This window comes from Panthera uncia, chromosome A2 (genome assembly GCF_023721935.1).
Source record: "Panthera uncia isolate 11264 chromosome A2, Puncia_PCG_1.0, whole genome shotgun sequence".
Taxonomy (NCBI): domain Eukaryota; kingdom Metazoa; phylum Chordata; class Mammalia; order Carnivora; family Felidae; genus Panthera; species Panthera uncia.
Genome location: NC_064816.1, coordinates 112107615 through 112120641, shown reverse-complemented (window position 1 = coordinate 112120641; position 13027 = coordinate 112107615). Strand labels below are relative to the sequence as shown.

General features: G+C 34.6%; 1 protein-coding gene across 4 annotated transcripts in view; it reads right to left on the bottom strand.

Moving 5' to 3' along the window:
- PALS2 (protein associated with LIN7 2, MAGUK p55 family member) overlaps positions 1 to 13027 on the bottom strand; it is a 114150-nt gene that overhangs the window by 32220 nt on the left and 68903 nt on the right. For 3 of the 4 annotated variants that reach the window (XM_049642900.1, XM_049642899.1, XM_049642901.1), the window contains 3 exons: positions 12725 to 12877; positions 11715 to 11942; positions 748 to 789 (listed from right to left, as the gene is read on the bottom strand). In XM_049642900.1, coding sequence (XP_049498857.1) covers positions 748 to 789; positions 11715 to 11942; positions 12725 to 12877 — 423 coding nt within the window. The remainder of the gene's footprint in view (positions 1 to 747; positions 790 to 11714; positions 11943 to 12724; positions 12878 to 13027) is intronic. The other variant, XM_049642902.1, reaches the window with a different exon arrangement.

Here is a 13027-nt window from a genome sequence, read left to right as displayed (position 1 = left end):
TATTTCTTTAAAATATATTTTATTAATAAAAGTATGCCAATTACCACTATTAGTTATTATCTCCAAACACAGGAATATTTTGCTTATTCACTTGAAATTCTATTAAGCATTTTCAGTATTTGATGGCAATTTCAGAGTGATTATATTCTTAAAACTTTTCATGCATATTTATAAAAATTCAAATGTTATGTACTGAAGAAATGACCTGGCATTAATCAGGTAAACTGTAACAAGCAGAAAAGCACAAAATTAGTAAAAATGACAATGTTATCATACTTCTACAAATGTAACCAAACCAGATATTCAGGTAACACAAGCAGATACATAATATTAGTGGGGTAAAATGCAATGTGATGGATGCATATTAAAATCATTTAGAAGTAACTAAGTCTGGGTACATGTGACAAAATTTTAGTTATTTACAATTAGATGATTTTGATAGAACGCATTCAGAACATTTTCAATAACTCTGTAAAGTCTAAATGTTGTTTAACAACTCAGAAAGCCAATAATTCTTTTGATACACAATTTTAGAAATATTGAAGAAGCAAGCATACAAACAATATTAAGATTGCTGAAATGTGACAACTGGCTAAATTGACAATGGCATGCAGCTCAATGTTTTGGCAATGGGAAAAAAAAAAAAAAAAGCCCAAATTTTTAAGTTTATTTAATCAAGGTAAATTTAGTTGGCTGATAAGACAGAAAAACTGGAGTACCAGAAAATGTCCTGGAATGACATCATACCTGACGGACGTGTGCTGGATGCCTCTCCATATTGATGCAACTCTAAAAATATATTTTTCATTGCATAAATAAAGCCAGACTTTAAACTAAATTAATTAACAAAACATAAACAAACTACTGGACCATTTTATTACCTCACTCTTTGGTAAAGTAACTACTCCCCTAATTAATTGTCCAGAGGGTATAATCCCTGAAAATTATAAATGACAGAAGCAAAAAGATAGAGGCGCTTGAGATGAGGCAGAGCAAAAGGATGGGTATGCAAAGTGTAAAAATACTTGGATACTCCTTATTTCTCAAGAAAGCTACACCAAATGAATAGTAAGAGCATCTTGCCATCTAACCATGAATTTATCATTCTTATCTGTGGGACAACATACATTTTGTAACCATAAATTCAGACTTTCTGAGATAGCCCAAATTTCAAATATCTATTCCCTATTCCCAAATTGTTCTGGAAATGTCATTATTTGTGGAACAAAACACATCACTCAGATGTAAAAAGGTTTCTAAATGAGAACAATTCTTATTTTTTCATTTATTGAACTAATTTTTAGAACATTACTTTCATGCTCAAAATCTCAGATTAACCTGGTTTTACTTTGAATTTTAAAAATCTATCTGAAAAATTAACCCAGGTTTTTATCTAAACATTTTGCAATGACCTTAAAAGTCATTAGAGATTTGACTGGATTTAGTATAATTACATTTTATTAAGTACACTGTAAAGTGTTTTACTATAGACCATACATTAATGGTTCATTCATTACTAAGTTACTGAACACAACCTACTAAAAAATGTGAATCTCATATTCTTATCACTAAAGAAAAAACTGAATGACCAATAATCTAAAGTAGATGAAACAGAGAACAGGAAGTACAAATAGCTTTTAAACACAAGAGATATTCAACATCACTCAAAACAAAACTGTGTTTTAATAACATTTTCTTCCTGTCAGATTAGCAGAAATCCAAATACTTGATAACATTCTGTAGATAGGACTATGGTCCAACAGGCATTTTCCTAACAGGCTGATGGAAGATCTGGTTTAATCAGTTGGGAGAACAATTTGACAAAAGCTATCAGAATTACAAATGCAAAAATCCTCTGACCTAGTAATCCACCTCTGGGAATGTATTAAACAGCAATGTTGCTCAGACATCTGCAAAATGACCTCCATACAAGACTATTAACTACTAAATTATTCCTAATAGCCAAAGATTAGAAGCAACCTAATTGTTTAACAATAGGTAAGTGGTTAAAACTCTAGAAAGACTAAAAAGCACGGTTTCTTTTTTAAAAAAAAAATACTTATTTATTTTGGGGGGAGGGGAGGACAGTATGAGTAGGGGAGGGGCAGAGAGAGAAGGAGAGAGAGAATCCCAAGCGGCTCTGCACTGACAATGCAGGGCTTGACCCCACGAACCATGAGATCATGACCTGAGCTGAAATCAAGAGTCTGATGCTTAACCAATGAAGTCACCCAGGTGCCCCATAATAGCATGGTTTCTTATGGGGAGTAAGGACTAGGTTGACAGTGGATTTTTTGAAAGAGAGATTTCAATTGAATACCTACGTATATTTCTTGAATTTTGAAACATGGGAATGATTCACCTATTTAAAAATTAATTTCTTATTGTAATACAAGATAAAAGAGGACTCCCACTTCTGACTAAGATGAAGGAATAAAGGCCCCTCCAGCCTGAAACAACTAAAATACCAGACAAAATTTTACAAACCACTTTTTAATACATCAAACAATGAAGTCAGCAATCCCTAAAAAATGGAAACAAGGTGAACTATTCAGTTGCCCTAGCTAACTGCATAAAAAAAATTTCCAGGTTGCAACTCAGGAAGGAAGAATCTAGGTGGAGCCTGGCAGTCTCCAAGTTGAGGAGATGAACTGGGTGACCAGGGAGATCGGGTGGCTACAGTGTACAGAACCCAGTAATCAGTGAGGAAAGGGTTGCACAGAGAAAGGACTCAAGAACTTCAAAGTGCTTCCTTCAGTCTTCAGCAGAGCACTGATCTGTGCATGGGTATAAAGGAACTACTCAAATTCACATAAAGAACCAGCACAATAGGTAGCAATATCAGCAGGTCATACAGGGTCAGGAATAGTTTCTGTTCTCATCAAGGTGAGTGGAAAAGTCTCATAATTCATGAGGCATTGAGTAATCAGAAGGATTATGCCCTAGACTTAATCCTGCTCCGGCTGCACCTAAAGCTTAAAAAGCAAGATCTGAAAGGATTAAACTGCTCTTGAGTAACTTAAATACCCTAGAAGAAAGTTTAAGAAAAATTCTAAGATACAAAAATGTTCAGCATTTAATAAGGTAAAATTTATGATGTCTGACAGCCAATCAAAAATAACCAGGCATGCAAATAAGCAGGAAAACATAATCTAAAATGTAGAGAAAAATCAATTAATGATACAGAAGAAAAAAGTGATCCATGAATGATAAATATGATAGAATTAGTAGAAAAGGACATTAAAATAGTTATTTTTAACTTTACATATTATATTCTTATGTTCAAGAAACTAGAGGAAGGACTGGGCATGTTGGGTAGAAACATGGTAGATATAAAGACGACTCAATTTAGATTTCTGGAGATGAAAACCAAAATATCTCAGATTAAAAAGTATACCAGAAGTGATTAACAGATTGAAGACATTGAAGAAAACAAGATTAGTAAACTTGAAGGCATAGCAATTAGAAATTAAGATAAAAAAAAAAAAAAAACAGGGAAGAAACAAGACTGAAATAAATGAACAGAGTATCTATCACTGAGCAAGGGGATAACTTCAAGGAGCCTAATATATGTGGAAGTGATGGCATCAAAGGGCAAGAGAAACAGGAATAGAAAAATAAGCTGAAGAGATAATAGTCAAAATTTTTCCAAATCTGATGGAAGAAACTGTCTCTTCAACACATGGAAATGGAAAACTGGGTATCTGTATGCATTTCCCGCTTTTGTCCAGATCTTACACCATATACAAAAGCTCGTAGAGTAAATGGATCCTAGGACTAGATGTAAAGCGTAAAACTATACAACTTTTAGAAAAAAATAAAGAAAACTTTTATGACCTATGGTTATACAAAAATATTCTACACAGAATACAAGCATGATCTATAAAAGAAAACTGGACTTCATCAGAATTGAGAACTGCTACTCTTTATATTACACCATTAAGAGAATGAAAAGATAAGCCTTTTCACTGTGAGAAAATCCTTGTAAATCATAATTCAGATAAAATACTTACATTAAAAAAAAACATAAAGAATTCTCAAAACTAAATAAAAAACAACTCGGCAAAAAATGGATGAGATCTGAAAACAACCAAAACAGACATTAAAAAATAAGCACATGAAAAGATGCTCAAAATTAGGTAGTCATTAAGGAAATGCAAATTAAAATCATATTGAGATACCACTACACACCTATTTGAGTGTCTAAAATTGTAAGGACTGACCACACCAAATGTTGGTGAAGATGTACAGTATGCTGATGGGAATGTATACGGGTGCAACCACTTTTGAGAGTGGTTTGGACACTTCTTTAAAAGTTCAACATGAAAAATAAATAAATAAATAAATAAATAAATAAATAAAAGTTCAACATGGACCTACCATGACCTAATCCTTCAATTCCTAGGTATTCACCCAAGGAACTTACATGTAAATGTCCACAGCATCTTTTATTTATAATAGCCTCAAACTAGAAACAATTAAAGTGTTCATCAGCCAGTTAATGGATAAACTGGTATAGCCAAGCAATGGAATACCACTCATCAACAGAAAGGAATCAACTGCTAATACACATAAAAAGATTGATGAATCCCAAAAGAATTATGCTGAAAGACGACATATTTAAAAAAAACACAGCAAATAAAAGATTCATGTGCATGCTTTCATTTATATAAAAATAAGGAAAAAGTAAACTAAGCTATAGAAACAGAATGCAGAGCAGTGCTTGCCTGGAATGCAGGGGAGGAGGGAAGGATTATAAATGGATACAAAGGAACTTCTGGACATGATAGATATTAACATATATATATATATATATATGTATATATATATATATATATATGTTGTCTTGATTGTGTTAACGGTTTCACAGGTATGTATGTGTGTGTGTCTACATTTATCAAACTGTACACTTTAAATATATGCTATTTATAGAAGCTTTATCTCAAAGATATTTTTTAAAAGTTTATTTATTTTGAGAGATAGATGAGAGTTGCGTGAGCAAGGAAGGGGCAGAGAGAGAGAGAGAGAGAGAGAGAGAGAGAGAGAGAAAGAGAAAGAGAAAGACAGACAAACCCAAGCAGGCTTCACGAAGCTCAGCATGGAGTTTGACATGGGGCTTGGTCTCCCAACTGTGAGGTCATGATCTGAGCCAATATCAGAGTCAGACACTTAACCAACTGAGCCGCCCAGGCGCACCTCAAAGATATTTTTTAAAAGGAAAGATAAAAACTGTAAAAGTATGGGGCACCTGGGTTGCTCAGTCAGGTAAGTATCTGACTCTTGGTTTCAGCTCAGGTCATGATCTCACAATTTGTGAGCTCGAGGGTTGTGTCAGGCTCTGCACTGATGGTGTGACACCTGCTTGGGATTCTCTCTTCCTCTCTTTCTGTCCCTCCACCCCCTAAAAAATAAACAAACATTTTTTAAAAACTGTAAAAGTACTGAAAAAATAAGATATCGCACAGGATTATGCTGGGCCTATGCAAATGACAATAATTAACAGGAGAAAATAAATGTATGAAATGGCTGGAGAAACAGCTCTACCATGACTCTTATGTTAAGCCAGAAGGTGGCTGGTAATTTGTTTGGGAATATGTTGTCTGAACATAGAGCAAGAGTTTCTCACACACCCTCAGTCTCAACACACATTTTCAGGTCCATATGAATTTGCAATCAGAATGAGTTACAAGGTGGTGAATGCGGCAATCATAGTTGCTATGAAGTTCACTATGACAATATCAGGATGATTAAGGATGTTATTTTTCTAAAGATTTTCCAAGTACATGACCTCATCTTACTCAGTTACATGATGCCACACACATATTTTGAAATGAGCAGGGAGGCTGGAATATATGTTTGGTTAAAAAAGCTTTGAGGGACAATTCACACTCCTATTTGGTAAATATCCATCTGTGGGCCATACACTTAAGCTTCTGTCAAAAAATTTATTAAAAAAAATCTATTAAATTACACTGTTCAGGTTAATTATTCTTAATTTACATCACACTTGATTCACTGGTTCACGCAAAACCTACTTTTGGTTATTTTATTTCTTTTAATAATGTGAAAAATAGCCTTAACTTATACTCAAAACAGAGGCTACAACCCTAAGTGGGGCTCCTGCTCTCATTCCATCCATTTGATCACTCTGGCTTGCCAGCTAGGGTAACCCTTATCCTGAATCTTGTGCTCATTAACACCTTGCTTTCCTTTTGTATAGTTTTATTGTACATATATAGGCGTTCCTTAAACTATGCTATTTTAAACATAAAAAATAGCATCACACTATAGCATAAAATCTTTTGATATTTCCAGGCTTGTTAAGATGTTTCCAGCTGTACATACATATGAATTGCTCTAGGAATTCATTTTGATATATGTGAACACTCAACTCTGATAATGCTGAACTTTCCCCTACCCAGTGTGCTTATACCAATTTACACTGCCACTAGCAGTGTAGAAGAGATACTGTAGAATCACATGTATGTTCTTGCCAACTGAATGGTATAAAATGGTATTTTACACTGTGATTTTTAGTATCTCTTCATATGTTCACCGATACTGTGTCCTTTTACTTGATTTGTGTATGTAAATTGACAGGAACACAACTTCATACATTATCCACATTTAATAACCAGTTTTATCCACTGAACAGTCTCTCCTCACTGAAAGATACATCATCAAAGTAGTACATGTGTTACCTCTCTTTCTGAACTCTTTATTCCAGTGATCATTCTATCTGTTCCTATGCCAATAATACAATGGTACTTAATTTCTACATATGAGTAATGCCACATTCCTGCTTTTCTGCCTCAAAAGTGTCTTGGCTATTCATCTTATTAAATACCAAGAACAAGCTTATTGGAATTTGTATTGAATTTCACTGAATCTAAAAGATTTTGACAAAAACTGCTATGTTCACAATACTGTATTCCTGCCCATGAACAGGATATATTTATTTAGGATGATATAATAATTCATCACAATGTGTGTGTGTGTGTGTGTGTGTGTGTGTGTGTGTGTAGGGGCCTTGTGAATACAGTTCACAATACTGTATTCCTGCCCACGAACAGGATATATTTATTTAGGATGATATAATAATTCGTTACAGTGTGTGTGTGTGTGTGTGTGTGTGTGTGTGTGTGTGTGTGTGTAGGGGCCTTGAATATTTTTGTTAGATTTATTCCTAGACATAAATGTGACATTCTCTGACTCTGCTGTAAACGATGTTTGTCTTAGTTACATTTCTTGATGTTTGTTGATGACATACAGAAATAGAGGTGACTTTCGTATATTAATCTTATTTTCAAATATTTTGCTAAACTCTGTTATTTCTAATAATTTATAGTCTTGGGGTGTTCTTTGCAAAAAAAAAAATCATGCTACTTAAAAATACGAAGTTTTATTTTCTCCTTTCCAAATTTCTTGCTTCTATAATTTGTCTTTTTGTGCTTATGAAACTCTCAATAAAATATTAAATAGAAGTAGTGTTAGTGAACATCCTTCTCCTAGTTCTTACTTTTTAAACTAGGTAAAGACTTTATTAATCATTCTTTTAAACTTCATATTCTGGCTTCTTTGGCTTAACTAACTACAAACAAATAATGGCGTATAAGCAATAATTAAAAAGCAGAATTTAAAATACTATAGGTTTCTCGGGGCGCCTGGGTGGCTCAGTCGGTTAAGCGTCCGACTTCAGCTCAGGTCACGATCTCACGGTCCGTGAGTTCGAGCCCCGCGTCGGGCTCTGGGCTGATGGCTCAGAGCCTGGAGCCTGCTTCCAATTCTGTGTCTCCCTCTCTCTCTGTCCCTCCCCCGTTCATGTTCTGTCTCTGTCTCAAAAATAAAAAATAAACATTAAAAAAATTAAAAATAAAATAAAATAAAATAAAATACTATAGGTTTCTATACTTCAACATTATATATATTCATCCTAAACAAAAATTTTTAAAGCAGTCAAAATTATTGAAGCTTTATTATTTTTTTAAACAAATTTAGTCAATTGTTTGCCTAATTATTGGAAGCCTCATCAAAACCCTGAACAAGATCACCTTTCTCCCCAATAGCAAGTGGTGCTTTTCCACCCAGCCACTGCGGTGTCCTTAAGCTTTGCAATACCACACTGGTCTAAGAAGCTGGGTGGCATTTCTGTCAGCTGCTATGTCTTGACACGGCTGGTAATGGTAAAAATGTTTGCTTCTAGAAATGTCTGAACATTAGGATTATTAAAGTAGGTAACCATTCCCTAGTCTGCAAATATACTTACCTCCTTAATATCAGAGATACTGTTTATTCTTAGTTTCTTTAAGAAGAACTGAAAAATGATATTACTTATTATAACAGATATTTGTTATGTCATCTGTTACTCTGTATACCATCTCAGGGCAGTTCTTTTTTACCACTGCATAATAATGTCTGAAGTCTGCAAGCTTCTCTTAGTTTATGATAGGTTCTTACATCTTGTTGGAGTAGAAATGAGGCTTTGTGGGGGAATGGGGTTGCACCCAAATGGTCTTAGGCACACCAGCTGAGATTTCAGTTCCTGATATTAAAGAGAATGATTCTAATATTTACCTATCCAGAATAGTATTTTATCTAGTGTTTTTTAAAAATTAAGATTAAGAAACTTCCCTCTTGTTCTCAATTTACTTTTCCTTTTAAAAAACATCATGAATATGTATTAAATTTTATCAAATTCTGCATTGAGGTTTTTCTCTTTAAATCTGCTAATGTGCTTGGTTACACATACTGATTTCCAGTATGAAACCATCTTACCACACATGGGACAAATCCAACTTGGACATATCCTGTTATCTTTTTATACATCATGAAATTTCATTTGCTAATATTTTGTTGAAAAATTTTACATGCATATCCTTGAGTGAAATGGAACCATAATTTATTTTCTTATATTTTTGGTACCTAGCTCATGGTGGCCTCAAAGATGAATAAGAGAATTCCTGTCAGTTTGGCTTTAATGAACAAATGGAATTATGAACAGCCTTTCGGAACAAACCCATTTTACATAAGTCGAAGAACTTCAGAATTAGCTACAACTTCTAATTCACCTTGGTCTCAAATTTAAAATTATAGATCCTCAGGCCTAATGAAAAATTTTGGATTTTTAATAAGCACCTCAAATGATTCTGATAAAAATGATCTACTGCTCATGCTTTGAAACACACCACCAGGGAGAGGGAGCTCCTGGCTTCCCTTTGCTCTCACAGCAGTTCAGAGGAAGAGTTAAGATAGGCCCACCAGGACTACATGATGAAGCTTCTATTGAAAGAGTTGAAGAGGCTAAATTCTCTTGCCTCTCCATAACTTTTCTTAGGAAAGATGACCATAGTTTGCTCAGGAGAGGCACTGGTAATGCCTTTTGTTCCAACATAATTAGTAATCATTTCCTTACTCACTTTAAACATGTTTTATTTAGCTCTCCTTTGGAAGCCTTCATATTATAGTCTCTTTTCTTTTTTATCCTAGGATAGGCCCAAGAACTGCCTCAGGCTTGGATGACCTCTCCTAACCCATTAATCTTTTCTCCCAGTTCTAAAGGCTAGTAAAAGAGTTTGAGAAGGCATGGGATGGGGATAAATTTATGCCTAAGATGGGACTAAATATACTGGCACTTCACACTATTCAGATCAGTTCACAAGGTGCAGAATCTACAAAGGAATTTGAGCCAAAGTGCTAACATGTAACATATTAATATTATAAAAATTTATCTTGCCTGTAAAAATCCAGGACAGCCTTGGTAAACTGGGAAGATTCCTGGTTTAAACCACAGGGAGGGAAAGATAATATTTCTAGCTATCACAACACAATAAAAATAATAAATAAATCTTAGATTCTACTTTTCCATACTACTCAGGTCCAAAAGGAAATGTGCCAGTTGAGAAATGCAGGTGGTCTGAGAGGTACTACTGATGTGAAATGTCTAATTTCAAATACCCATTTCTTTTCATGATTCTTTTCTCTGAAGACAAGGTCTCTACCTTCACCTCAACCTATTCATGACAAGTTCATGACAAACCTATTTATTTTCAGAAGTCAAATATACATAATAAAATCCATGACTAAATATTCTATCCTATTGAAGGAGGATGGTGGAGGAGTAGGAGGTCCCTAGGCTTGCCTTATCCTATGAATACAACTACATAACTATCAAATCATCCTAAATACACCAGAAATCTACCTGAAGAGTGGCAGAACAAATTCCACAACTAAAGGTAGAGAAGAGGCCATAGTGAAGTATGGAGACAAGACCTGGAGAGAAAAGGATCCTGGCCACTGCGATGGGGAGGGAGCCATGGTCATGGAGGAGGGAAGAGACAGACAAGCACACAGGGAAGCACATGGGGAAAATGAATCCCTGGAGCTTGGAAAGGGAGAGCATCCAAAGTTCATGAGTTCTTGCAATCAGTGAGGCCTAAATAAAGCCTGGAGTTGTAAAGGTTAGCATGCTTACCTCTGGGAGAACTCAGAGCTATCCTATCCTTCAATGAACAATGTACAACAGGTATTTAACATGTTATCCATATATTTCAAAGAATTATATAGACTTTTAAGTTCTCATATTGAAAATAAGACCATTGGCAGTATCTTACGTAAAAACTTACAACTTCACTTACTCATGAAACAATAAATTTGTGGAATAAAGTTGAAAAATTAAAGGCATCAATCTGAAACATGGATAGATATTTCCTATGTCTATATTATCTAGGTTTGAAAGTCTCCTCAGTTCCAACACCCCACCATGACTGCCAAATATTTTTCTGCAATCACATTTTTACTTTTCTTTCTCTACAATTCTATTACACCACCACTACCTCATCATCACCATCACAACAATTGCAGCAGCTATGTGTTGAGCGCTATGTGCCAGGCACGGCTATGAGAGTATGAAGTATGAATTAACTCATTTAATCCTCATAATATCTTTTGAGAAAATAAATATTATCCCTAACTACATACATGAGACAACCAAGCACGAGAGAGGCTAAGCTAGTAAGTGGCAGCATTGGTATTTGAACTCAGTATTAACTTTCCATTAGAGTTGTCTCTCACAAATCACCTCCTCACATCTCTAAAATTCTGCTTCTGGGTTACACGATATCATTTCTCTCCGTTTGGAAGTTCACTTAACATGATGAAGTTAGATGAAAAGTGTCATTAAAACGTTCCCCTGTTCAATAATCTACTTTACCTAAAAGTTAGTTATAAAAATCAGGTCAAATGTGTACAAACCACGTATTCAAGGTTTTTCTCAATCTATACCCATCCTCTCTTTCTGGCCACATTCCCAATTTAGCCCATCACATGAATACTAAGCAAGAGCTAATTGGAGCTATATCTTATCCTCTCACAGGGCCTAATACAATGCCCAGAACATGACAGGTATCAAAAATGTTTGCTAGATTAATGACTAAAAGTCTTCATGATTTTTCTGATACCGAGCCATTCATTTTATAATACTAAGGTTCATAGTGCTCACAAAGACATTTCTTTATCCTTCCTTTATAATAAGATAGTGTTAATTATTTAAAAATTTAAAAATTCAAAAATTCACTCCTGACAAAATAAGGCAATTCAGAACACGGAAATCATAGTTTTCTCTTTAGCAAAAAAAAGTAGCAAGTGGCAGTTATACCCAACAGTGTGATTAAAGAAATGAAAGTATTCTTAATATTACCAAGAATTTTATTGCTAACCTGTTGAGGAGTTATGGTATCTCTATAGCTTGGTAAAATTTTTAGGGTGACACTTCCACTAATATTTTTCAATAATTCTTGTAATTCCTTTGGATTGTTTCCAACCTCATGGCCATTGACTTCTTTAATGATGTCTCCCACATGAAGCAGACCTTGTCGATCTATCATTCCCCCATGAAGGATTCGGGCAATTACCAGGTCATTATTTTCGACCCTAAATGTTACACCCTAAAGGAAATAAAAAACAGAATTATCACTGATTTTATATTTCAGGAAGAAATCTTAAATATTCATGAATATGTATATAAAAAAATAATACTAAAAGTAGATGAGTGAATTGTTCCCATTTTTTCCCATGTTCTCTCCTCTCCCAATATCCTATTTTCTTAAATATTTTTTTAATGTTTACTTATTTTTGAGAGAGAGAGAGAGAGAGAGAGAGAGAGCGAGCGCGAGAGAGCATGAGTGCATGAGTGGAGGAGGGGCAAAGAGAGAGGGAGACACAGAAGCCAAAGCAGGCTCCAGGCTCTGAGCTGTCAGCACAGAGCCAGATGTGGGGTTTGAACTCACGAACTGTGAGATCATGACCTGAGCTCAAGTCAAACACTTAACCAACTGAGCCACCCAGGTGCCCCAATACCTTCACTTTTTAATAACTTTCTTCTGTATTTTGATACTATAATTAGCAAGCAACTTGAGTTCATTTCTTCAAAGGGTATAGGAAGAAATGGAGTATCGTTATCTCCTGTAATTTTTGCTGCCCATTAGCAAACTTCTGACCTCTATTCAGTTTAACTTTTTTTTTTTTTGTTTAATTTTGTATGCTATATTAAGTTGAGAGAGCATCAGTTGTGTATTTATATACAAGCCAAAAACACTGATAAAACAGATAAACATGAATTAAAATTTTCATAGTAATACAAATTAGGAAAAAGAAAAAAATGAGATAGTGAATAAGCCACAAATATGTCAGATTTCAAATTTTAAAAGGCATTGATATATCTACTCACCAATGGCTCCCCAGCTCTTTTGTGAATACCAAGAATACGAATGGCATCTACTGGTAATAACTGATTATTGATAGAAGAATTATTCATTTCTGGGCTTGATGGAGGTGAATCATAACATTTTGATGCCACAATATCATGGGCCTCCAAGAGTGACTATAAGGATTCAAAACAGCCTGTGGTTATTGGTTATTGATGGAATAAGTTATTAAAAAATAAAGAGTTAATTATCCCAGTGGAGTGCTAAAATATTCCAAGGCACACATTATTAAATTCTAAAATATGAGTTAAATCAAAGTCAACAGA